Source organism: Choristoneura fumiferana, chromosome 20, assembly GCF_025370935.1.
Source record: "Choristoneura fumiferana chromosome 20, NRCan_CFum_1, whole genome shotgun sequence".
NCBI lineage: Eukaryota > Metazoa > Arthropoda > Insecta > Lepidoptera > Tortricidae > Choristoneura > Choristoneura fumiferana.
The window spans coordinates 9,817,921-9,842,865 of record NC_133491.1 but is presented as its reverse complement, the minus strand read 5'-3'; the positions used below and the strand labels follow the sequence as shown (position 1 = coordinate 9,842,865).

General features: G+C 36.9%; 1 protein-coding gene across 1 annotated transcript in view; it reads left to right on the top strand.

Annotated features, from left to right (window-relative positions):
• Positions 1-24,945, top strand: part of LOC141439294 (uncharacterized) — a 190,223-nt gene that overhangs the window by 109,312 nt on the left and 55,966 nt on the right. Inside the window, exon 6 of the mRNA XM_074103552.1 lies at positions 11,517-11,690. Coding sequence (XP_073959653.1) covers positions 11,517-11,690 — 174 coding nt within the window. The remainder of the gene's footprint in view (positions 1-11,516; positions 11,691-24,945) is intronic.

Here is a 24,945-nt window from a genome sequence, read left to right as displayed (position 1 = left end):
TTACAATCGAGTTGTTAGGTACTTAATTTGTGAAAAAAACACATTTTTAAATATGTATCACCCTATATGTGCATTTTGGCGGCCGGCCCGTGTGAGCCGGCGCTACTATAGATGTACACATAATGATAGGCAGTCAATATGTTCAAATTGTGATTAATAGCCCGGTCTAGTGTTGGCACTATGTTGCCGTCACTACTCCGGGACCCATGCTTTCTTACGAGACAAATGGCTTGTATTTTCAATCTACACTAAAGATTATAGTAATTTTTTAACAGTTTTCGAATGTACATGTAGAGCTCTGGTGATAATGCAACTTTGTGGTTTTCTTAATTCTTTCTTATGCAAATGGGGGTCAAGCGATGGTGACTTATATTAATATATTTATTATGTAGTTTTTAAGGTAGCAACCAAGTACCGAAAGGCGAAGTGTTTTAAGCTAGACAGAAGTAAATAGTGAAAATGATTGTGATGTCGAGTGAGTTAGACAATAAGGCCTGTGGTAAAGATCACGGGGCTGTTAACTTCGGTTTGCACAAAACTGATAGTCATGGAGTGGAGATATTTGAGTAAGAAGACGTCTTCTGGCTAATAATGATGACGGTACGGAGTTCTTAAGGCCAGGCTTGGTAAATAGAAAAGGGGAAATACATGCGCGAGCTCCGAAGAATCAGCGACAACTACAACACGCATGACTTACTTAATCATTACAGTTTAACGTGGACGATCTATTTCTTAAGTTTAATCCGTGCTGGTACACAGCTAAATTTGATTTATTTTAGTAAGCATGTTCAAATTTGCATGCCTTTATCCTGTTTTTTCTATAATAAATCTACTCGACTTTACATTTTCACTGCGTAACTTTTTAGTTAAAAGATGTTTTTTGTGTACGCTACCCTGATTGCAATGTTGCAAACTTGAATAATTTCATAATCATGTACCTAAGAGTAACATAAACTTAATATTCGAACAGTGATTTATTTTTCTTTACTCCACTGTGTCGCTGAACATTGATGTCAGAAAACGTAACGTTTGACTTAACGTTTCCAAATTTCACTTTTGCATATCGGGGACTATACATTAAAATCAACTCTTAAGGAGTTAAGTCCAAAAACAAAACTTATCGATTTACAGCCTTTTCATTCGTATTCAAGAGTTGGTAGCGTTTACAAAACTCTTTTTATCTCTTACAAATAAGTTAAACTATTTATAAAGATGTCTACAAACCAGTACCTTTTTATGCACTCCAGTAATCTGTCAGAAAATACCTCTAACACCATACTTAGTGATTAGCCTTTAACAAGTAGATCACCAATATATTACGAAACAAACCCTGAAGGTACAACATGTTAGCACGCGTAATTACTAACTTTTATTATTTACACAATCATTACAACACGGCTGTATCATTTCTAACAATTATAGTGTAAGATAGATAATGTTTATCGAAAGTCCATCTCTGCGGTCCCATAACTCAAGCTACGGCAGGATTCCCACGATACCATTCTTATGAGCCCCGTAATGTAATGATCGATACTAACTATTATTATCTACGAAAACGCCATATTCATCTTTAATTATACACTAATAAAGATCAAACTCTAACGGGCTGACCCCAACCTCCGAGCAATATTTTAATGTTATTTTACAATTAAGATTAATGATAAGATTTTAGAGGCATTAAGTACTTAATTCAAATATCTAGTTAAAAACAATGCAAGCTTGTTAATACGTCGTTTATAAACGCAAATTGCCGAGGAGGAGGGTCCGGGTAACTGTAGCGAAAGCTTGTAAATTATTGAAATATGATCGAAAATACTGAAGTTTATTGTTACATGTTAATTAGAACTCAGCCATTCGTCTAGAGTTATATCGGACTGGGTTTGATTACAGTCTTAAAGTTTTGATTGAAATAAAAAAAGCTAGCAGTTTAATTAAAAAAATAATTATACTAGGTACTTCGAAACATATTGAAAGTGTAAAAGTTAGCGAGCTTAATCAAAACTTAACTAGACATTAAGCGTTTACGATCAGCTTAATGCTCGATAAGGTATTAACTTAGCATAAAGTTAACACCCATAAAGCAAGTCAGAGTGCTAAAACGAACACACACGTAGCAGAAGGACTAGACAATGGCAACGCACAATTCAATATGCGAACCGAACAATGTAATGATAATGCCGAAGAGCATAGACAATGCCTTTCGTCGCGCTAACCACCATGCCGATTTATTGATAGTGTCTGACCGCACTTTCGGTATAGGTTTCGGTTTCGGCCAATATCAGCGTTCAATTGGAGTTGCAGTTTAGTTTCGCTTTACTAGAACCGAAATTGGGTAGGTACATGGATCTTAATTAAGCCCGTTTCACATTTATCTGTCGTGTTGTGTCGTGACGGTAACGGTAGAGAGAGAGAGAGAGAGAGAGAGCATCAGAGAGATAAATTGCTTTAACATTATATGGGCGTCGTGTTGTGATCGGTTGTTTTAGTGGCGAGTAACCAGAATGAACAATAACATACCTACCTTTTATTCCGAAAAATGATTTATTTTGTTCCCGAGGGCGCGCTTTAAGCGAATGCTTCGCATACGAAGTCGCGGGCAACATCAAGTTATTATTATAAATGCAAAACTAACTCTATTTGTCTGTTACCTTTTTACGCATAAACTGCTATACCGATTTAAAAAAAATAGTATAAAATAGTTTCAGATGCTGGAAAGAATAAAGGATACTTTTTAATCCCAGAAAATAAAAACTCATAAATCGCAGACATACTCTCGGGTCACAACTAGCAGAATATAAACTCACTTTTTAGAGCTACCAAACTATAAATTTCAACACAAATACATATTTACAAAATCTAAATTGAACACAAACATAAAAATAAAGTTATTCTAGTATTGCCCTTTCGGTTCCGTTCCTGGTTCCAGCCAAAACTGGAACAGAAAACGAAATTCGGTTTCGATTTTAGTTTCAGTCGCAGATACTGGTTTTTGCCGGACTTATTGATACTTAGCTATTAATACCTTTGTGATAAAGCCGACCAATCTAAAAAGACCTGTTCGATTGCAACAACTGCACCAGTTTCATGTAACCCGAAGACAGGGAGATGGGTCTTTTTAATTTGGTATAGCGCAAACGGCGGAGCTTATGCCTTGGGCAATGTGGTATTTATCATTGCTATTGTGTGACTATGCCCTTTTGCTGAAGGAACTGAAATGACTTTTCACATGGAGATGTACGATTGTTCCTAATGTCAATTGTTATCGCCGTCGACACTCTGCGTTGATAAATAGTCGCTAATCTGAAATGGGTGGTTGAATTATGATATCACAAGCTTAATAATGTCGATCAGTCCTAAACAATGCTAGAATTATATGACGAAAGCAGTAGACTTAGAGATTTATCTAAGTACTTAGAAGGAATTGGGAATAGAGTTTCATCTAAAAATGTCGCATTATAAAACTTTTCTATGCTTGGGTTGAAAACAAAAACTTATGTGGAATAAGTTGCCAAAAATCAGTAAGTGAATATTTTTAATCTCAATACTGGACTTAGGTACATACCTACTGTTAAAAGTTCTAAACAAATATAATTGTCATTACTTTTTCCGCAAAATTAAGAAAACAGTGGCCATATTGACTAACGCCAAGGCGTTCGCGATCGCAATCACAATCTCTTTCTACCCTCATACTATACCTCGTGACAGATTAAAATTATTATGATTTCGAGTGCGAGACAATAATGCCTCAGGATTATTTAATAAAATGTGGCTCTTGAAAGAAGTTTGTATGTGTGTTATAGTAGATTAATCAAGAAGGGACTAAAACAAGCCATAATGACACGAGATGTTTAGCCACTCGAGCACAGCGAGGGTGCCTATAGTTCGAGTGTCATTATGGCTGTTTAGTCTCGCATTAAACACTCCATTTTTCACTTTGAATGCGAGGAAAAATACGTTCTGTTAAAAAATACAATATTATTTTTTTAAAACGTACCCTCGCCTAATGGACATCTGTTAAAAATTCAAATAGCAAAAAAAAAATTACGCGGTTTTTTTCTTTTTTTTATTGTTTATGAAGTGACGCTTTAAATGCTTGCATATTTAGCCAACAGTTTCAAAATTGAAAACTATTTTAAAACTGATTGGCTTATGCATAATAAAATTAATTAATTCCTTATGTAGGTAGTTTAAAAAAAAATACAATACAACACAATACAAAAACTCTTTACTGCACGCCATTACAGTAAGCAGTATAGGAAACATAGGTATATACATATAGATTTTCTAAGGTAAGCAATACACACTACACACAACACAACAATAATATATACTTTAATCCCTAGAGATTAATGACGAGCTTTAGCCCTGATATGCCGACTAAAGTAACGTTTTAAGAGCATGAGAAATGAAAAGTGTATTTAAAGGCAGTCTAGGCTCTATCAAATTAATAAATAAAGCGTCGAAACATCATAAAGTAACTCACCTTCATTTATTATTCGTCTGCGATGTAGCCTAAAATGATTAATATTGTGTTAACATATTTACAATCAACATAAAAACAAACACTAATTTATAACGCATTTATAATCAGTGTATTCGTTTGTCCATCATTAATCTACATATCCGGGGGCTTGTATATTTGTACGTACATTTTGTTAGTTGTTGAAGCGTATAATAATGTGGATTACGAATGTAGATCAGATGTGATTAATTGGGTGTTAGAATAAAAGCTTGCGTGGGACATTAGAGCATATAATTATTAGTTTCTAGATTTTTTGTGGATCTATTCGAAAGTATATCAACATCAACTACGAATACACGAGGGACCTATTTATTTAAATGGGAGCGCCAAAGTTCGCATACTCTTCGCAAGTCATACCGTAATTTTTGTCCGAATCATTGTTTGTCATAATTTTTTTCCATTGAAATCTTAAAATTTTAAGATTGGTTTTTTGGAATATTTTTGTATTTTGTATTTTTGATTCCCAGCGCTGGTCTTATTTTTCTGGTTTTTCTGTGCATCTATATTTCAGTTTGTATTTTCTTAACATTTTCTTTAGTTTTTAAATGGTCATCCTATTGAATACTAAGGGTTAGCTTTAGGTTTGTTTTGTAACAATTCCGATTAATTATAGGATTCAGAGAAAAAAGAGTTATGACTAACATTACATTCAGACTTTCTTTATTTTGGATGGCAAACGAGCAAGTGGGTCTCCTGATGGTAAGAGATCATAGACACCTGCAACACCAATTGCAGATGCGCTGTAGAGGCCTAAGATAGGATACCTCAAGTGCCAGTAATTTCACCGGCTGACGCCGAAACACAACAGTGCAAGCACTGCTGTTTTTAGCGAGCAAGAGATAAGTATGCGAGCCAATATGGGCCCTATTTCAATATTGCTAAAACGCTACACGCTTGACGTGATCGTCGTTTGAGGGTTTGTGGCTTATTTTGAACCTTCGTGACGACTTTCTTGGAAACAGTGTGTTACAATACACTATTGCAGTATTGCAATACTGGAGACCAGAGTTGTTAATTAACAGAGAGCACTGTTACCCACTCACACATCAAATTTTTGGTCACCTTTTACGATGTCCAAGGGAAAATTTGTCCGATCTATTCTAAAATCGAGCTTGGTATGGAATACGGTGTCTTTTTTAGCCGTACGTAAACCATTACTGCTTACTGCTGCAGCTTCGCTTTTACTTTAATCCCCGTCTTGTGGTGATTTTGCAAAATCCATCCTCATCCCTTGTCTACATCAAGATAGATCATATTATCATAGACATAATATTACGCTGTTAGAAAAGCCTTGGACATTCTCGAGAAGAAAAAGGGCAGAGAGCGGCCATTGGTCACGTGGTTGACAACCGTTACCAAAGACGTGAAACGGGCACAGCTGGTTACACTAAAAACCCAGGACAGCGCTCCTAGCGCCTAAAAACAAGGAGGGCCGACCCCACCAAAAGATGGGAGAAGGCACGGACGAAGAAGATCGTAAAGTAAACCTCTGTGCAAATTTTCAGCTTTCTAGGTCCAAATAGAAACATTAACATTAAACAATCTCCTATGCCCTGTTATAATATGAAGAAGATACAAATAACGGCATAAATCACAATAATAGAATATGCATTACAAGATCAAATCCAAAAATCTCACAATCAAATATAACTGGATCGATCATTTGCCGTATCACGGGCCAATCTAAATGCTAACTAACGGGACCCGTCCATTGCTGGAATCAATGGAAACAACGAAACCCGAAGTGCGGTGAAAGCAGAAAATAATTTCAAAGATACAGAGATAAATTCAATAGGCCCTCCGCGGTGTATTAGCGTTATGAAACAAACAGAATCTGTGTTTAATATTTAATGAACGGACCACACTGACTTAGTACTTGTAAGTTTGCGCGAGCGAAAAACTGTACTTTAACTTGGTTTTATTTAAGTATGAAGTATTTGGAATTACCTACTTGTTTTGCAGAGTTAACTCGTTTCAGGGATAGTTTTATACGCCTGAAAATGTTAGACTACTGCTGAATGAAATATTATTTATGCTAAACTGCCAAATTCACATATATTAAGATAAAAATGAATCTTCCTAGACAGGATAAAAATGAATTTCACTTCACATATAAATTTCAATCCACCAGCAGCAAGCATAATTGTAAATTTTCGTTTTGTTAAGTATCTACAATTTTTTATCACAAACACAAGGTTAAATTGTAAGTATAGTTAGGTAGTTATCTCCATAGGTGTTAGATCCCTGGCCATATTTTAAAGAAATGTAAAATGATATGTAGCATCAGCCAAATAAGTGCTTTATCAATTTTTAAACAAGTTCGTATCAAATGAATAAGTCGCTAAAGTCAAACTTTCAAGTTGACAGACACGTATATTTCGATGGCTCCTCGACAAGTCCACGCCGCTCGGTCGCTCGAGCGCTATTGTTTGGGGATTCAGCCGTGGCTGACCGCGTGTTCTGAGTGTTGCGTCATACCCGTAGGTATTATAGTTTTCGAGAAATTTGACTTGTTTCAGTCATGACGTGTTTCTATTGTCCCCGGTCTACCCTATTGTTTTATGACATGCAAACGATTATCAACTTTATGTGATAGACCACATTCTTGTCTGATGATACCTACAAGCTAAAGCATTCGACCGCTAGTACTTATTTTTAAAAAATTAGATACATACGTATCTTACGTTCGAATCCAGTGTATTATTATTAGACACTGTACACGAACGATTGTAGAGGTAGGTAACTTAGGTACTGAACATGTTCATAAAAATCTTAGCCCGTAATTAAGCAACTATAAGCTGCATATATCGTAGTGCATATTGCGGTTCTCTAGTGTGCATAAATTGCATTGTTCACATGTAGGCCCATCTCCAGCCTGAGGCAGATCCGCCCACAAGAATTAGTTTATTTGTACACAATTAAATTATTTTCACTTAGTGCATTATGCTGTAAGGAGGTTAGAACCGGTGTTGGTGGTCTGAAGGTTTCAAGGAAGAATGAGGGGTTTCGTTTCATTATTATTTCTATAATTATACGTTAACTTGCATATACTTTTAGTCTGTGAAACCTTGTGTATCTTAATTCAGGACATGCTCTGTCATAAGTGCAGAATGAATAATACAAAGCTTATACTTTTGTTTGGAAAATATGCTATGATAAATAATATATTAGGTATGAGACATTTTACTGTCAATTGATTTAGTCTCAAAATAAGCGATGCTTGTGCTACGGAATATGTACTTATTGTGATAACTTAAGTCACTTCATTTTTTTTCTCAATGCGTAAAGTAATATGTATGTACCATGAAATCAAAAAAGAAATGCCTTTATGAAATGAAAATTAAGCTAACAATTTTTTTAAACAAGTTTGGTTTAACTGACTGAATTTAAAATTTTATCTGCCCTCATAAGACAAAAGGTGGTATATCAATAAAAAAACTTTTACGGGTTATTTATTTATACCATCTGACGCGGAATGTCTTATGGTACACAATGGCAGCTAACTAAAAATAACTCAAAAGACATTTTTTTTTGAGATATCGCCTTTTGTCATAAGAGGGCAGATTTGATGTTTGCCTCCACCAATTGCAACACCATAGATAAGCTCTTAATTTTTACTGTAGTTAAATATCACAAGTAAAACCTTACACAACTCTTACCCACTTTTCTGCACATTATGCTAGTTTAAAACAAATACCATTAAAAACTCCTCAAACAATCCTTACGTCAAGCAACCCTCATGTTTCCCCCGTCGCCATCGCCCCCCATACAGCGCGTGGGCCGCGCTTGTGCACAATTATGTCTTAACGCGCAGGGCGCGCGACAGGTGGGCGGGGCGAGCGCGACCCCGCCAGGGTTGCCATTAATATGTGGAAAAAACATGTAATCACGTATTAATCAAAAGCAAAATTCGGTATTGGTAGATTGGGCTGATACACCATGTTTTTGTACACCTTTTGCTAAATTGTGTGAATTGAAAACGCTTTAGTTACGGACATTAAAACATGCCATAAATTAAGAACCTTTACGATTTTTTACTGCGTTAAGCTCTAGTTTTTGGTTTTTGGTCAATTATCCGGGCATACATATTTATTCACACTCATTATTGTTATTTAAGGTACTTCAGTCAGGTAGGTCAATATTTTTAACATCAAAAAACAAGCCTTCTTGAAGAAATTTTTTGTTTGTCAGTAGGTTCGTATTTTTTCTATGGATGACGCCTTCACAGAGTACTACCAGAATGCACGCAATATCATATTTTACGTAAATATTATCGAATCTCGCAATGTGAAAAATAAGCTATAATTTTTTATAATTATTTGGTACAACCTGATTCGGTACAACCCTGAAATAAAACACAATGCTGGCAATCTAGAGAAAATTTTCTTTCACTTGCTCCGCTATAATTTAATTAAAGTTATTTAAGCTGTCGCACTTTAATTGAAAGTTTACTCGGAGAGGAAACAAATTGTATAATTTATATTTGACCTGAGCCCGGGTCACAGAAGTCGAGCAGGGCTAGAAAATAATTATTGTTTACTCTAGCAACTCTTTAATTTTAAATAAGTATTCAGTTTGTTTAATGTTAGTTTTAAATCAGGTGGTATTGAAGAGTCTAAAATTAATGTAAAAATATGTTTGTTATTAAACCCGCGTTCTATAAATGTCTTTGTACCTCATAACATTTTATTACGTAAAGAATACCTGACTGAATATTTGATTAATACTTTTTCTCTTCTGTTAATTACTTTCTTTCTTTAATAAAAATAAGAATAATATTCCATATTTTAGTCATTTATTCTTATTATAGTAATTTGGTAAAAAAACAATCAGAGCAAACCTTATCTTATCGGCGATACTTTGATAGAAAGAAAGAAAATGCGTTTATTGCCAAGTAGGTACCTAGTTATATACTATAGCAAAAGAACTTACTACTTATTAAACTCGGTACTTATCGGATACTTGGTAATTCGGTGATATTACTTTATATATCATCCACAGATTCCACCGAGGTAATGCAAGCTATATAAAATCGATGGCAGCTGTTAGTTTTATGCTTGCAATCGGGTTGACAGCGATTTAATTGCTTGTACCTATTACACCATTATGAGGTCCATGTAGGGTTATAACGCAGTATCACCGAATTACCAACTATCACCGATATAAGCAAAGGTTGGCTACACTAAGCACATCGGATAGTTCCGAAACTGCCGGATGATTTGACTTCGACAACGAAGACGGCTTGCTTCAAAACGCTCCGACTTAAAGCCCGAATGTTTCCATATTCCTAGCAAAACTCCGGTCTAGACGAGACGCAACGGTACAAAGGTGCCGAGGCGGTGATTAAAATAATACCTTGCGGTCGCTCCCTGATGAAAATGTCGACGCAATCTCCGCTAAGTATACGGCTGTTTAAAAATAAAAGCGTTTAACTAACTCTGCGGCGACGCGGGTTCCGCAATTACACTTCTACGCGAGGCATTTCTTTTGTTTAGTGTACGAGTAGGATGGATGGAACCTAGCCGTCGCGTTGCAGGTAGCCAATAAAGTCAATCACATTCTTTCCATTTTTAAGCCCCGATTAAAAAATAGGGGTGTTATGAGTTTGTCACCAATGTCTGACGGTCTCCCTGTCTATCTGTCTGTCTGTCTGTGGCATCATAGCTCACAAACAGCAGCAGGTGTTTGCAGGTGGTAGGACCTTGTCCAAGGTCCACCTGGATTGCTCCCACCATCTTGCTCGCTAATCTTGCCGTGAAGCAGCAGTGCTTGCACTGTTGTGTTTCGGAGTGGAGAGTAAGACAGCCGGTGAAATTACTGGCACTTGAGGTATCCCATCTTAGGCCTCTAGGTTGGCAACGCATCTGCAATACCCTGGTGTTGCAGATGTTTACGGGCGGTGGTGATCTCTTAACATCAGGAGACACACTTGCTCGTTTGCCATCCAGTCAAATAAAAAAAAACGAATACGCCGATTTCGACGGTTTTTTTAGCTTCCTTGCGGTGATTCTTGGCTGTTTTATTAATATCAGTTCGGTTTTTGGGATATTCTACTGTGAAATGACAATGTCGGGGGTTTGTCACTTTAACCACTTAAGTTTTTGGATAAATTAAATGTAAAGTCAAAAATTGTCAACCCCCAATATTATACATATTTTCTTCGGGATAGACCATGAATTACCTCTGATGAACTCCCAATATTAAGACGCATCTACCAGTGGCATTTGCACGTGAACATGTGAGTTCACATCAAGCATCCTTGGTACCATGCCGCAGGGGCCATTTTTAGGGTACCGGAGCCAAAATGGCAAAAACGGAACCCTTATAGTTTCGTCAAGTCCGTCCGTATATCACAGGCATGCTACTCGAAAACTACAAGATGTATATCAATGAAATTCGGAGTACAGATGTCTTGTAAAAGCCGCTATTTAGTTTTATAGTTAAATTACAAAAATAAATATTTATAGGGGGGGCACTCCACACACGTAACAGAAATTGAAAAAAAAATATTTTTAACACGCACCAACATGTGGCACGCAGTTCGACAGCTCTTTTGAAAAGATATTAAGGTTTCTTAAACAAATTTTTGATTAAGTGAAGATTTCCGGTAATAATCGCTCCAAAAGTGGCGAAAGTTGTGCCCCCCTTTCTATTTTGTAAACTGTTTGTTCGAAATATGCAGAAAAAAAATGGAAAGGTAACGCTTTAATAAATACTTTCAACGAAAATTGGTTTCAACATGATCGGGTATAGGTACCGTTTTTGAGTTGTTGCCGAAAAACTGCGCTTCTCATCAAAAGGACATATGTACCGTGAAGATACTTGTTTTTTTGTAATGGCTACGGAACCCTATTTTGGGCGTGTTCGACACGCTCTTGGCCAGTTTTTAGAATTAAGTATTGTAGTTTTAGTTTAATTTAAATTTAAATCTAGTTTTAGTTTATTTTGCAATCTAAGTTCATATTATTTTTTCAAGAACACCCTTATCCCACAGGAAGACCTGTTAATCCACGGCGACAGCGTCTACGACGTGATCGACAAACAGGACCAGCAGGCGGTGCGCGGCGAGCTTGCGCGTGCGCCGGCCGACGGCGAAGACCGCGTGTTCCTGTGCCGCATGAACGTGGCACGGAATGCGAGGCGGCAGATGCGCTTTGGGGACCAGAAGGTGTGTCATTTTTTTTTTTATTCGACTGGATGGCAAACGAGCAAGTGGGTCTCCTGATGGTAAGAGATCACCACCGCCCATAAACATCTGCAGATGCGTTGCCAACCTAGAGGCCTAAGATGGGATACCTCAAGTGCCAGTAATTTCACCGGCTGTCTTACTCCACGCCGAAACACAACAGTGCAAGCACTGCTGCTTCACGGCAGGATTAGCGAGCAAGATGGTGTAGCAATCCGGGCGGACCTTGCACAAGGGCCTACCACCTGCAATATATCTATCTATATATAAATAAAAATGAATCACGGAAATGTACGTAAGCGCATAGGTTCCGAATTACGGCACCAAATTGGGTAATCCTTTTTTTTGTGTTCGTCGTCAGGACAAGATTTGTGTGAAACAAAATAAAAAAAGAAACGGGATCGAAGCCGCGTGCAACAGCTAGTATCAAATAAATGGGACAATACAATTGACACCAATTGACCTAGTCCCAAACCAAGCAAAGCTCGAACTGTGGGTACAAAACGAATAATCGTACCTACTTATATATAAATAAATACATATTAAGCATCCAACAAACATCTGTATTGTTCATACAAATATATGCCCCGACCAGGCATCGAATCCGGGACGAAAATACAAACTGAAACATGGACAGAAGATACCCAGAAAAAGAGACCAACGCTGGGAATCGAACCTAGGTCCTCAGCATTCCGTGCTGCGTGCCATACCCCTACACTACCACTGGACAGGAGTCTAGACACAAATTTCTCCCATGCACCATACATTTCAGCCTACTTTTTCTTTGGCACTTAAGTACGGAATGCTGAGGACCTGTACCACTACCATGAGTTTACAGTGACCGTACTCGATAGCGACGGCGTAAATTATTTGTAGGGGCGCTGTACAATTCTCCATACAAATAATTTACGCCGTCGCTATCGAGTACGGTCACTGTAAACTTATGCTAGTGGTACTGGGTTCGATTCCCAGTTCTGGTCTCTTTTTCTGGGTAACTGTATCAGTTTGTATTTTCGTCCCGGATTCGATCTCCGATCGGGGCAGTTTGTATTTTCGTTGGATTTCACGGGATGACTGTAACAGTAACAAATTTGGAGTTGAAATAACAAATACAAAAAGACTCCAAAAACCAATCCGAATCCGGAACCTGAAGCTTCATAGTCAGTTTTTCTAACCACTTAGTTATCCGGTCGCTAACGCAACGTTATTACTAATGTTTCGCGGAAAAACGAACTTTTAAACTATGTTTCCACCAGAGATGTGCAAGGATGCGAATTTCTTTGGCACGAACTAATAGAAACACTTCATTCACCATCCTCGCTCAGCGCAGTTCTAGTGTTCATAATGAAATTGTACATAACTAATGATATCTAACCGCCTATTTAAATGGTCATTAATTTGTTTGATGAAAATTCGTTAGTGTACCTGTTAAGGCACTTTTGGAAGTTATATTCTTTTTTACCTACAAATATGTCGAGGTATCAAATTTTAAGCTAGTTATTGAAGCCGTAATATTTGTTGAGACTTTAATTGTAGGTATAATTCAATACAACATACAACGCTTAACTAAGAACTAACTGAGCGTAACATTTATAATTATGCCAATTTGAAAACTGCCAAAATAACTGTTACATTTTAAAAGTTACGCTTACGCAAGTGTACCTAATTCTAGTGTTTGACAGATTAATCTTCAGTTTTTTGCGATGATTGAAATCATAACCTTTCCATCTTATTGCTTTTAGGTACTTTAACTTGACAGCTAAATACATATCCGTAATTAAAAAGTAATAATTAAAAAGTTGCAATCAATTCGAAAGTTAATTAATAGAGCTAGTCCAGGAATCGTCAATGATACTTATTAGGGGTCCGTAACAGCCCAGCATGGTACCTAACCAAGGGGTTCAATGTTTTTTGGGGGGTATTCAACGCCCTTTCCTCTATGGTTAGAATAAAACTATTATGGAGTTAGCCGTATAATATATTATGCTTTTAAAGTTAACTATTAACACCTAAGGTATACTTATGGTCATATTAAGCAAAGTATAGTACCCAGTAATGGACAACAAGTATTCAATGCCTTATAGCCAATTATGAACTTTACTAGACGATCATCAGTTATCTAGTGTTAGTTAGTTTAAAAAAATTAGGATCCGTTTCTTAAAATTTGGGTTAGGTAACGGAAAAAGTCCATATTCAAAGTCAAAGTCAAAATATCTTTATTCAATTTAGGCTATAACAAGCACTTATGAATGACAAAAAAAATCTACCACCGGTATTGGTTCTTCTCCATGACCGGTGCCATCACGTTCTTAAGCATGACCGTCATTTGAGCCGTAGGACGTCCACTCTTGTATATAGGCCTCCCTCATACGTGCTTACTACGGAACCCACAATTAACTAGTCGATAAAACGCTTTAACTCACTTAATAATCAGTGTATTAGAACACGTGACCTAACCGATGTGAGAGTTCAATTTTGAAATATTATATACGAAATTGATGAGAACATAATTAACGAGTTCACTTTCAAAATCATCTAAGTGAATATGAAGTGCTCGTATAAGAGGTCAGCTGATGGACGCTTCAACTGACTGCGTAAATTCAAACTACTGTGTGATTACGAGTATCGAAAATACAAACTGAGACATGGATGCACAGAAAAAAACCAGAAAAAGAGACCAGCACTGGGAATCGAACCCAGGTCCTCAGCAATCCGTGCTGCGTGCTATAACCCCTACATCACTGCTGGACAGGAATCTAGACACGACTTTTTCCTATGCATACATATCTCAGGTTGCTTAATTCTACTATGCTACTTAAGCAGCAGCACTAGCGACATCTATGTTACTGTGTGATTACGAGTACTCTAAATTTTCGCCGATTTTTCCCCCAAATTATTAATTTCCCAACTGTTTCATATTATTATGAACGAACTTTTTTTTTTTAATTGCGAATCGTCAATGAACTAAAACAATTATTTTGCTCACCCGCGACCTTATGACAGCTACGTTTATGCAAGAAATATGTGTTCATGCAGTTCCTCCACCTCCACACTGTAAGAACACATACAAATCACATAAACCCAACTATCACCACTACCACACTACACTGACGCGTTTCGAACTCAATCAGAGCTCATCTTCAGTGCACCAAAACCTTTCACCATACTACCAGATGCTTAAATCTATTTCTGTACATCGAGATTTGCTATACGTGAAAGAAGTTTTATGACCGAAAAGCTAGCTGGTTCTTAATTCCGGGTGATTGTCGGTCAAAAATAGGTATACATCTTTGTTTTACTTAAAACTGACCCGTGATTGAACCTTATCTTACCTGATAAAAAGTGCAGATAAAGCCAAAGGTGTAATGTTACTGTTTCAGTAACAGCCTTCTAGCCCTAAAAATCCCTAGGTTATACGAGTATACCGTGCACATCATCCACTTATTTCAAACCTAACATCATTGTAAAAGCTTCTTTATGCACGTAACGCACGTTCAAAACACGCGGCACCTATAAACATACTTACATTCAAGTTTTTACAAGTAATTGAAAGAGCGTTTTAGCTCGCGCTCTGTGAATCGTCCAGTAAGTAATTATTTCCTTGTGGGTAATAAAATCCATTCATAATCGCCTTTATCAGATGGCCCCGGCTTTATTAGTATTATTAGCTTGTTCGCACTTGCGCCTGAGAGGGTACACTGGTGATTATATTAATGGAAACATCTGATTTATGTGTACCTACTTACTAAGTTAGATCTTTTAGTTCATTTTCGATTGCCGCATCCGTCTTTATTGCAGTAAGAGTTAATGCGGTTTCATGGTGGACTTCATAGCAAACGACGAGAGCACTTCTCATGCTGCTAAACTTCGTATTTATGCTGGACCTAGACGACATAAAATGACTTTTTATGCTCTAGTGCATAAAGTAAAATCTTCGTTTAAGACCAAGGCAATCATGGTTCAACAGCTACAAACAAAAAAAAATCCAAAAGGTTTTTTTTGTAATAATTTTTAATTTATATAAGACTAAAAATCAAACAAAATAAATAAATAAAACTAAACATTATAATTATAGAAATGCATAATAAATAGAAGGTACCCAGTAAGTGAACAATTGTTTCCACTGTTGCTATTTAATTTCCTCTCAATCGAAGTGAAAAGCAGAGCGTAAAGCTCGAGCATTAAACTCATTTTCCCCTCGACGTGTCTATCCACCCTCGCCGTACTGGCTCGGGTGGCTATATGAAAGTTGCGGGTAAAATAGCTCATTTTATGCGCTTGGATGGAATTTGCGTTGGCAAGTTAGCATAACTGTAAACTTTAATTAACCTCATATTGACACGTACTCTCATCTGACATAATTAATATACCGGGTGTGGTCTGTAATATGAGAAAATAATTAAAACATAGATCATACTCCTCAAACTGAACAACATTAGTTCAGCGACTTTTAAAAATAATTAGTTTTTTAATTTTTATTACACTTTTAAATTTATTGAAAGAAGCAATGTAAAGCAAAATGTTTGATGTTTGTAGCGTGACAGGCGACGTCAGTTGTGTTCTAGGATGGCGTACATTGATACCAGTATTTAATTTGTATGAAAAAAGGAAAATTAAAATACTCCATTATTTTTAAGGTTGCTGAACTAATGTTGTTTAGTTTCACGAGGACGATCAGGGTTTTAAATTTTTTGCTTGTATTACAGGCCACACCCGGTACGTAGCGACACAGATTACCTTGTGATACAGTTAACACGCACTAGTTATATACTTATAACGTCTGTAGCCTCAGCAGCCTCTCGCCCGCCGCTGCAAACTTTTCTTTGTTACTAAAATCGATGAAATGGATCGTACAGAACAGTGCCCCATTTCACGAAGTTTCTAATAACAATTTACAAGTTGTAGTATATTTTCAATAAATACGGTTAAACAAACACTACCACCTTACTACCGCTTGTAAATTATAACTTGTTTAGCTTCGTAAAATATCTTATAGTTACAAGAAGCTTGACTGGTCGATCTAAATGTCCCACCTTGTATCTATAAACAGCCAGAGACGATGATTTTATCATGAAAATCCTACTACCTACTAAATAATTTGAAGCTCGTTGCCACTTTACAAACTTCACACGTAATAAGCAGAGCTCATAGTTCCAAAATAATTGATGAGCGACCCAACCGATGATCATCATTAGTAGCGTTTTAGAACCATAAAACTTTGCTCTTTTATATCTCCAGTCTATATTTTATCGATTATCGTTTGATTTACTGTCGGTATAGGTTGCCTTTTTGGACAGGTTTATGATGAAAGTCAAGTCGCGTATTTATTTATAACTGTTATTTACTTACTGACTTAAATACGGTTAAGATTTGTGGGTGGTTTGATATTGTTTCTCACGGTAGCTTCTTCAGCTAGCTTGTAAAATTTAGCTAAATGGAAAATTGGGACAGTATGCCATATTGTAAGAGTACGATACAAAACAGTAGAAAACGGATAAAAACTGACTGAAATTTTGTAAGAAATAATTACTATTAATAATCATTTTACAATTAAAATGAGACAGGTACCACTACTAGATACGTACAACGAGCATAATGGTTATGCCCTCTCAAGAAAAGATCTTGGGTTTCATTCAAGAAAACTTTTAAAGTTTTACCTAACTAAGGGCATAGAGGGATCATACGTGTTTTACCTAGACGTAAAATATCGTAATCAATTCTGCAAACCACTACAAAGGTATTCAATGGTCTGTACGAAGTACGCAATCCGCATTTATCCCGTCATGCAAAGGAAAATCCAGGGCAAGCGACCTCCCGAAAGAAGGCGTAGTTCATGGCTTGAATGTTTCCGGACATGGTTCAACCTTAGCACAAGCTCCCTGTTCCGAGCTACTGTGGCGAAGATAAGGATCGCCCATAGGAGATGGCACCTAAAGAAGAAGACAATTAATCCTGTGTGGAGATTTCAGCCCAAACGCTCATACATAGGTAGATATTGATAGGCTGGGTAGTAAGCGTAGGTACCTCTCGTAGTAACCACCCTTTCCCTCGAAGGTATGTGTTTTATTAACACATCATTACCATACGGCCACACAGCCTCGCGCAGGCGTGGCAGCGATAGTATTTTCATTATTCCCGATCATACAGCCTGAGGGATCGGTTCACTGAATAGCAATGGCAGAAACACTTGCACGCTGCGGGTATTTTAAACTTGGTTTAAAAGTTGAAAATTATACAGGGTGGCACATTTAGATCGGTCAGTATGGGCAAGTCGGAAACTATAAAACATACTAAGATCTTTTCTTTTCTTTTAAGCCGTGCTTAAAAAGTGGCTGATATATAGATAGGGTCAAATACCATAGACGGGACTTATCACGCTATTTTTACACGAGTAATATTTACCTCGTTTATGGTATTTTGACTATGAGTGAGAATCACGAAAGTTTGAAACGTTATATATAGATAGGGTATTTTACAATTTAAATGAGTTCTTCAGAGATGCTTAATTATGAATTTATGATGATATATTTGCTATAATATTGTTTTCCCTGCGTGAAATTGTCACTATTATGTGTAGTTTAAGTTATTTATAAATCTATCTGAACATATTGTACGCCCGAAACGGGTAACTGTTGATACTTACTTTGTACTGCATGTCGACTTTGTACACTCCTCACAGTTTATGCAATAAATATTTCTATTTCTGAACCATGTCATCGATTTTAGTGACAAGAAAAACTGCATACATAAATTTAAAAAAAACTTGTAAGTACTTGGTTCGTGTTCGAGAGCCGTGGTGGCCTAGTGGTTTGCCCTGTAGCCTCTCAAGCAGTGGATCGTGGGTTCAAACCCCAGCTCGCACCTCTGAGTTTTTCGAAATTCATGTGCGAAATTTAATTTGCAATTAATCACGAGCTTTCGTGAAGAAAAACATCGTGAGGAAACCTGCACAACCTGCGCAGCAATTCAATGGTGTGTGTGAAGTTCTCAATCCGCACTGGGCCCTCGTGGGAACTACGGCCCAGGCCCTCTTATTCTCTGTGTCGAGCAGTGAGACGTATATAGGCTGGGATGATGATGATGACTTGATTCGTGATCCGTACTGACAAATAAAACTTCCAAATTGCAAAAAAAAAAATTGAAATGTCGTAACTTTCTGCATAGTACAAAGTTTTTAAAACTTTAATACTTATTGATAGTAAATTAGAACTTTTTCAGAGCTGAAAAAAACCCCACATTAAGCCCAGTTTAAACTTGCACGAAAAATGGTGCAAGTTAATCATTACGAGGCCGTAAAGGCAACGGGGATGGGGTCAGAAGGTTCTCGAATAGCGTCCGCGGACCGGGAGACGAGCTGTCGGTAGGCCTCCAACAAGATCGTGGGATCGCGGTGGATGCGGAAAGCACAAGACCGGTCTAAGTGGAGAGCCTTGGGGGAGGCCTATGTCCAGCAGTGGACGTCTTTCGGCTGACATGATGAAAGGGAACGAGTTTGAAGAAGTCAATCAAACGCGGCAATGTAATGCTACTTGCACGATATTTCTTGCTGATCTAAACCGAGCTTTATATTTAACGGATGTCTTTGGGTACGCCAGTAAGCTTTACTGGGAAAGTCTCGGTGGCACGGTAAGAGACACGCACGTGCGCTGGTATTATTAATCGCCAACCACGCCGGTTTGGATTGCAAGCATTAGTTATACACAAATGTTTTATGCTCGCCCGGCTTCCATACAGCGTGGGAGCTTGCATAAATATTGTTTAAGTATATACTCCATGTAGATATCAGTGGTGTGGCGCTGTAATGATTCCTACTGTTTTTTTTTACCCTCGACGCAAAAAGAGGGGTGTTATAAGTTTGACCGCTATGTGTGTCTGTCTGTGGAAACCTAGCTCTTAAACGGGTGGACCGATTTGAATCTGGTTTTTTTATTTGAATGCAAGTTTTCTATCAATGGTTCTTAAACATGTTTTATCAAAATCGGTTCAGCCGTATTTGAGATATTGAACTTTGAAGTGACAATGTCGGGGGTTTTCCAACTTTTTAACCCCCGACGCAAAAAGAGGGGTGTTATAAGTTTGACCGCTATGTGTGTCTGTGTGTCTGTCTGTGGCACCGTAGCTCATGAACGGGTGAACCGATTTGAATGCGTTTTTTTTTTGTTGGTTTGGTTAGGTTGTCTTACGTCAATTAAGTGATGACAATAATTAAGTATACCTAGTAAGTTGATTTTATGCTAAAGATAATTTATGGAACATTTTGGCAGCCAAGGCTTTTCCAACTCACTACGATATGGCTACCTTAAAAAAGCTAGTGTACCATTTCTTGCAAGGCCGACAACGCATCTGCAGTTCTGATGGTGCTGCGGATGTATATGGGCGACGGTAATCACTTAACATTAGGTGAACCGTCTGCTCTTTTGTCCGCTATTACATAAAAAAGGTTGTTTTTTTGATATACGTAAGAGGGGGTAAACGAGCATGCGGTTCAATCACCGCCGTCCATGAACACCCGCAACACGGAGGGTATCAAAGGCGTGTTGCCGGCCCTTTGAGAGACTGACAAGCTGATAAGATGTACAGTCAAAGATATATTTACACTTAAGTACCTCGTCACTGTATGCCTTCTGTCAATTTTATACAAAAGTTCCATCATGTCAATTTCAAATCAGTGTCAGCGACAAGGTAGTACCTAAGTCTGTAAATAATTATATTTGACATCAATCGTCTAAGAAATGTTACTTAATTTTAAAAGTTTTATTTTTATTTGTTCCTTTCGTTGAATGAATTAGTATATTTTCTACAACTGAAACGTGGAATGTTTCGAAAAAAATACGAGGAGTGTTTTAAATAGGTAGGTTAGATTATGTTTATTTTTAACTTTTCTAAATAATCAATGATGTTACTATAATTTCAATTAAATGCAACTTAAATTCAAAAAATTAGAACATTAGGACCAGAAACTACCGATAGTAGCCAGACTATTATTTTATCAAGAAAGTGAAACTAATTTATCATACCACTTTACTCCAATAAGGAATATATTGAATTAATCCTAAATCCATATTGACATTATTATAAATTGAACAATAAATTACTGTACGTAATAATTTAACAGTTTGCCTCGCAATGAGGAAATACCCCGTGCATTGTTTATGATAATAAGGTGCTGAGTAATAGTTTCTTGGCAATAAATAAATTAGAAATCCAAACAACACCCATATCCTGGCCTATTTTCCAATAGGTACTGACAATTTAAACTATCATTAATTAGTGCTACACTCTTTGGTAATCATATAATTGCTGACTACGCCTTAAGTAGAACATGTTCTTTAAAGCCGAGTTTAGACTTACAAGAAAAATCGTGCAAGTTGCATTACATTGCGAAGCCGTAAAGTCACCGAGTTTGTTGTGGTCGATCGAGCGCCGCAATGTAATGCAACTTGCACGACTTTCCTTGTCAGTCTAATCTCGGCTTAAGCCACTTAAAACCACACCGTGTATTTTCATTTTAAAAAGTTGATGTTTGGCTGTGTTAAAATAAGTAGACTATACCTGACAAAGCCATTTAATTCCATGTTTTTTTATTTTTTATTTAATATAATCGAAACATAAAGAATCAAGATTGGAGTTACGAGTATTGTGAAACCCACATAAATAAATACTCTTAAGTATAAATTAGTATTAGTAAGAATACATAAGTTTAGAAATCCAAGATTTCCTCAGGTACCGCAAACGCACATGTGAACTGAACATTTTTAAAAGCAGCACAAGGCGACTCATGGAACCGTATACACATACATTTGCGTTGTCGCCATTGAGTGTGTAATTGAATATGTACATTGAGCATAAAACTTGCAAAATGCATAAATTGTAATAAATTAAATACTTACAAACATTTTTCTTGACAAGATTCTACATTCAATAGTTAGTAGTACATATTTGTGTAGAGCTATTATGTTTTCCATGTCTTATGGTAAGTTCCTCGTAATCTGCAGCGAACATGCGTTTAAAATACCAACTTCAAATTACAAATTCAATCAAGCAAACAGATAACCGACGCAACCTTAATCGAGGTAGTTTACTAGTTTTTGTCGCAGCTTTTAATATTATATCCTTTTCTAACCAATTCGCGGCGAGAGAGACGGACGCTAAAAGTTTGCCGTAAATGTTGGTGTGTCTTAGAGTACTAAACCAAGATGAGGCGTCATACGCTCTAATTCCCACAACCAATGGGAGCTTTTACCTCTGTAAAAAGAGAACCAACTCGTATGGAGGAACAGTTACAAAAGTTTCCACTTTAAACGGTAAATAATGTTTCCAAATCCCTCTAGAGTAGGACTATAGTAATAAAGCGTATGAATTGAATACGAAAGTACGAACATTTTTATATATCAACTTAATATTTTGCTTTAATTATTTGTTGTGTTTTTATTACTAAATAAATAAATAAAATAAATTTGATAATATTTTCAGGCGATTCTTGTTTTGAAGTACATTTCAATGTTTGAACCAAGAGGTTACAAAAAAACTTGTATACCTTTTACGAAACGCAAGGCAGCACGTAATCACACATAACAAAACTAATGCACTTCTCTATAACGTCGTCGCTATGCAGATAGCAAGTAAAACTAGCCAATTCAAATTAAAATTAAAATAATTTATTCCGTAAATAAGCCGCAATGGGCACTTTTACACGTTATTTTTTTAAACTCCCAACACTTTCGGAAATACCATTGCCAAGAAGAATGCGCCACAAGAAACGTAGCAGATTTTTTTTTTTCAAAATAAAATATTTACAAATAAAATACTTAAAACTACAGTATAAAATAAAAGAAAAATTACAAGAAAAGAGTAATAGAATATATTTTATATATTAACTTGAATACGTACACCATCCTAGTCTCAAATAATTTGTGCGGCGGCAGTCATACTTGTCATTAGATTGGAGCCTGGAGTTCTCCTGTTGGTTTAATGCTCTGAGGCTAATGCTAAGGCCTCAGTATCGTTGATGAAGTTAACCACTAATGAGCCTTATCGACGCGCGCGATGACACGCGCGATGGCTGCGTCGGCGCAGGTACACGCCCCTTGTTAGTGGACAGCCGGTGACGGCATCTTACAGCAGACGCGGTCTGACAGCAGCATATAACAACGTATCTCAACTATGATGTAACTCAGCGTTTGTAAAATGTGCTTGTTTCTTTAATTTTGTACAATATAAACCTTACATTCATACATACAGTCAAGAGCGTAATACATTTATTTACATACAGTAATAGTACGACGCGATTGTCTGAAAGCAGCGAATGACAACCTTATCTCAACTATATCGCAACGCCACTGTATCTCAACATTCGTAAATTGTGTTTGTTTCTCCATTTTCCAGTTCATACATTTCTCCAGGTACGTACGTACAGTCAGGATCGTGATACGTATATTTACATATATAGTATAGTACAATACAGACGCGATGGTCTTACAGCAGCTTATAACAACGTATCTCACGTTTATAACTTTAAATAAATAACAAAAAGGTCAGAAAAATACACAGTCCGTCAAATAAACCGCCCTTCGTCATACCAGGCGCAAATGGCCTAATAATACAGTAGGTACTTGCCTTTATAAATTGTTTACATGCATACATACAGGTCGTAATACACATATATTTCATTTGGATTATTAGTAAAATACATATACCTATATGTATCTACGTTCCACACATACAAAACAAACTGGTACTTATAATGATGCTTAACCATCACTATCATAATTCTTTACATCAGTTTCACTCGAACTGTCTTCGCTGTGCGAGCGATCACGCGTAGCCAACAAATCTTGCAGTTCACATTGCTTGTCTTCTCTTTCAGTTTTACAATTACAAGTGCACATAATCAATTGGTAAAATCCATACACCACAGCCAAGGAAACGCCGGAAACAATCGTCCATAAAACAGAATCATACATTGTCCAATTTTCCTTATAAACTTTACTTTTATGCTTAAACTTTTCCATTGCTGATGACACGCTTCTTTCTCTAAAGGGGTACTGAATCAGTGTATTATTAATATCAACAGCTAATTTACGGAATACAGTTTTACCCAGCCACTCTGCCATTTTCCCCTTGTCCAGCTGTCGTAACCTGCGAGCTACGACGACGTGACTCTTACCTTTTCCTTCCCATTTTTCCTTTCCGCTATTCCAATTCAAAAGTAAGTGAATACATGGAACGTCTCTAGGTATTTTGCTTACTGCTTCAGGTAAGATTTTGGGCAATTCATAGTCCATGAAGTAAAGAGACGCAACCAGTCGGCGACAGTCGTTTATACTTAAATGATCCGCGATATAAGAAAATTGTGGGATTGTCATGTCTATAGTACCTTGTACTTGAGGCCGAAACATTACGAAGACAATGAAATGGTACAGCAACCGAGTGCTCATTGCAATTTTAGTATTTTTATTGAAATATACCTTTCTATAGACATCTTTCTAACGTCTAAAATCTATTGACAGTCAGTAAGCAAGCCATTTAAAAAAAACTATCAAAAAGGTCAGCAGCCATCACAAATAAAACTGAAGTATCTAAAGAAGATTCTGTTATAGGTACAGTAGTCTCTAAGTAATTTAACTGATCTCTGATCTTCTTTTTGCCCCGACTACACTACGTTTTTAGCCGTAAATTCTTGGAATACCGACGCACAATCGTAAACGGCCAACAAAAACTGCAAAGCAAATCAAATGTAGTTCGTCCCAGTTCTTACCACCCACTGATCGGTTGTCAGTCATTACTGTGCTGCAGGAAATATTGCAGCCATCCGTTTATCAGTTGCTCAGTGCACCTGTGTTATGAATATTTGTGATCGTGGTACAAAAACAGGATGTAGGACTGCAAAAATGGCTAAGGAAGTTATTTAGTGGACATCTAGATGATACGTTTTATTTAAATTTCAAGTTATACATATAAGTATTACCTGTTTGTATTTAATACAGTATAATCTCTGGCAGAAAAGGAAAAATCAATTAAAAAAACATTACTTTGGTTATTCATTTCAATGTTTGACGAAAGGCCACAGCCACAAATTGTTGCCAATACTTTGAACGAACTGCTTTTCCGGAAAATGCGTACAACTTTGCAAAAATGGGAAATGCTTCGTTCTCCTTGTCCAATTTCACTTGTATACATGTCGTAACAAGACAAGAGCAGTCGAGTATTTTTACTAGTCCGCACTTCTTTGTTTGCA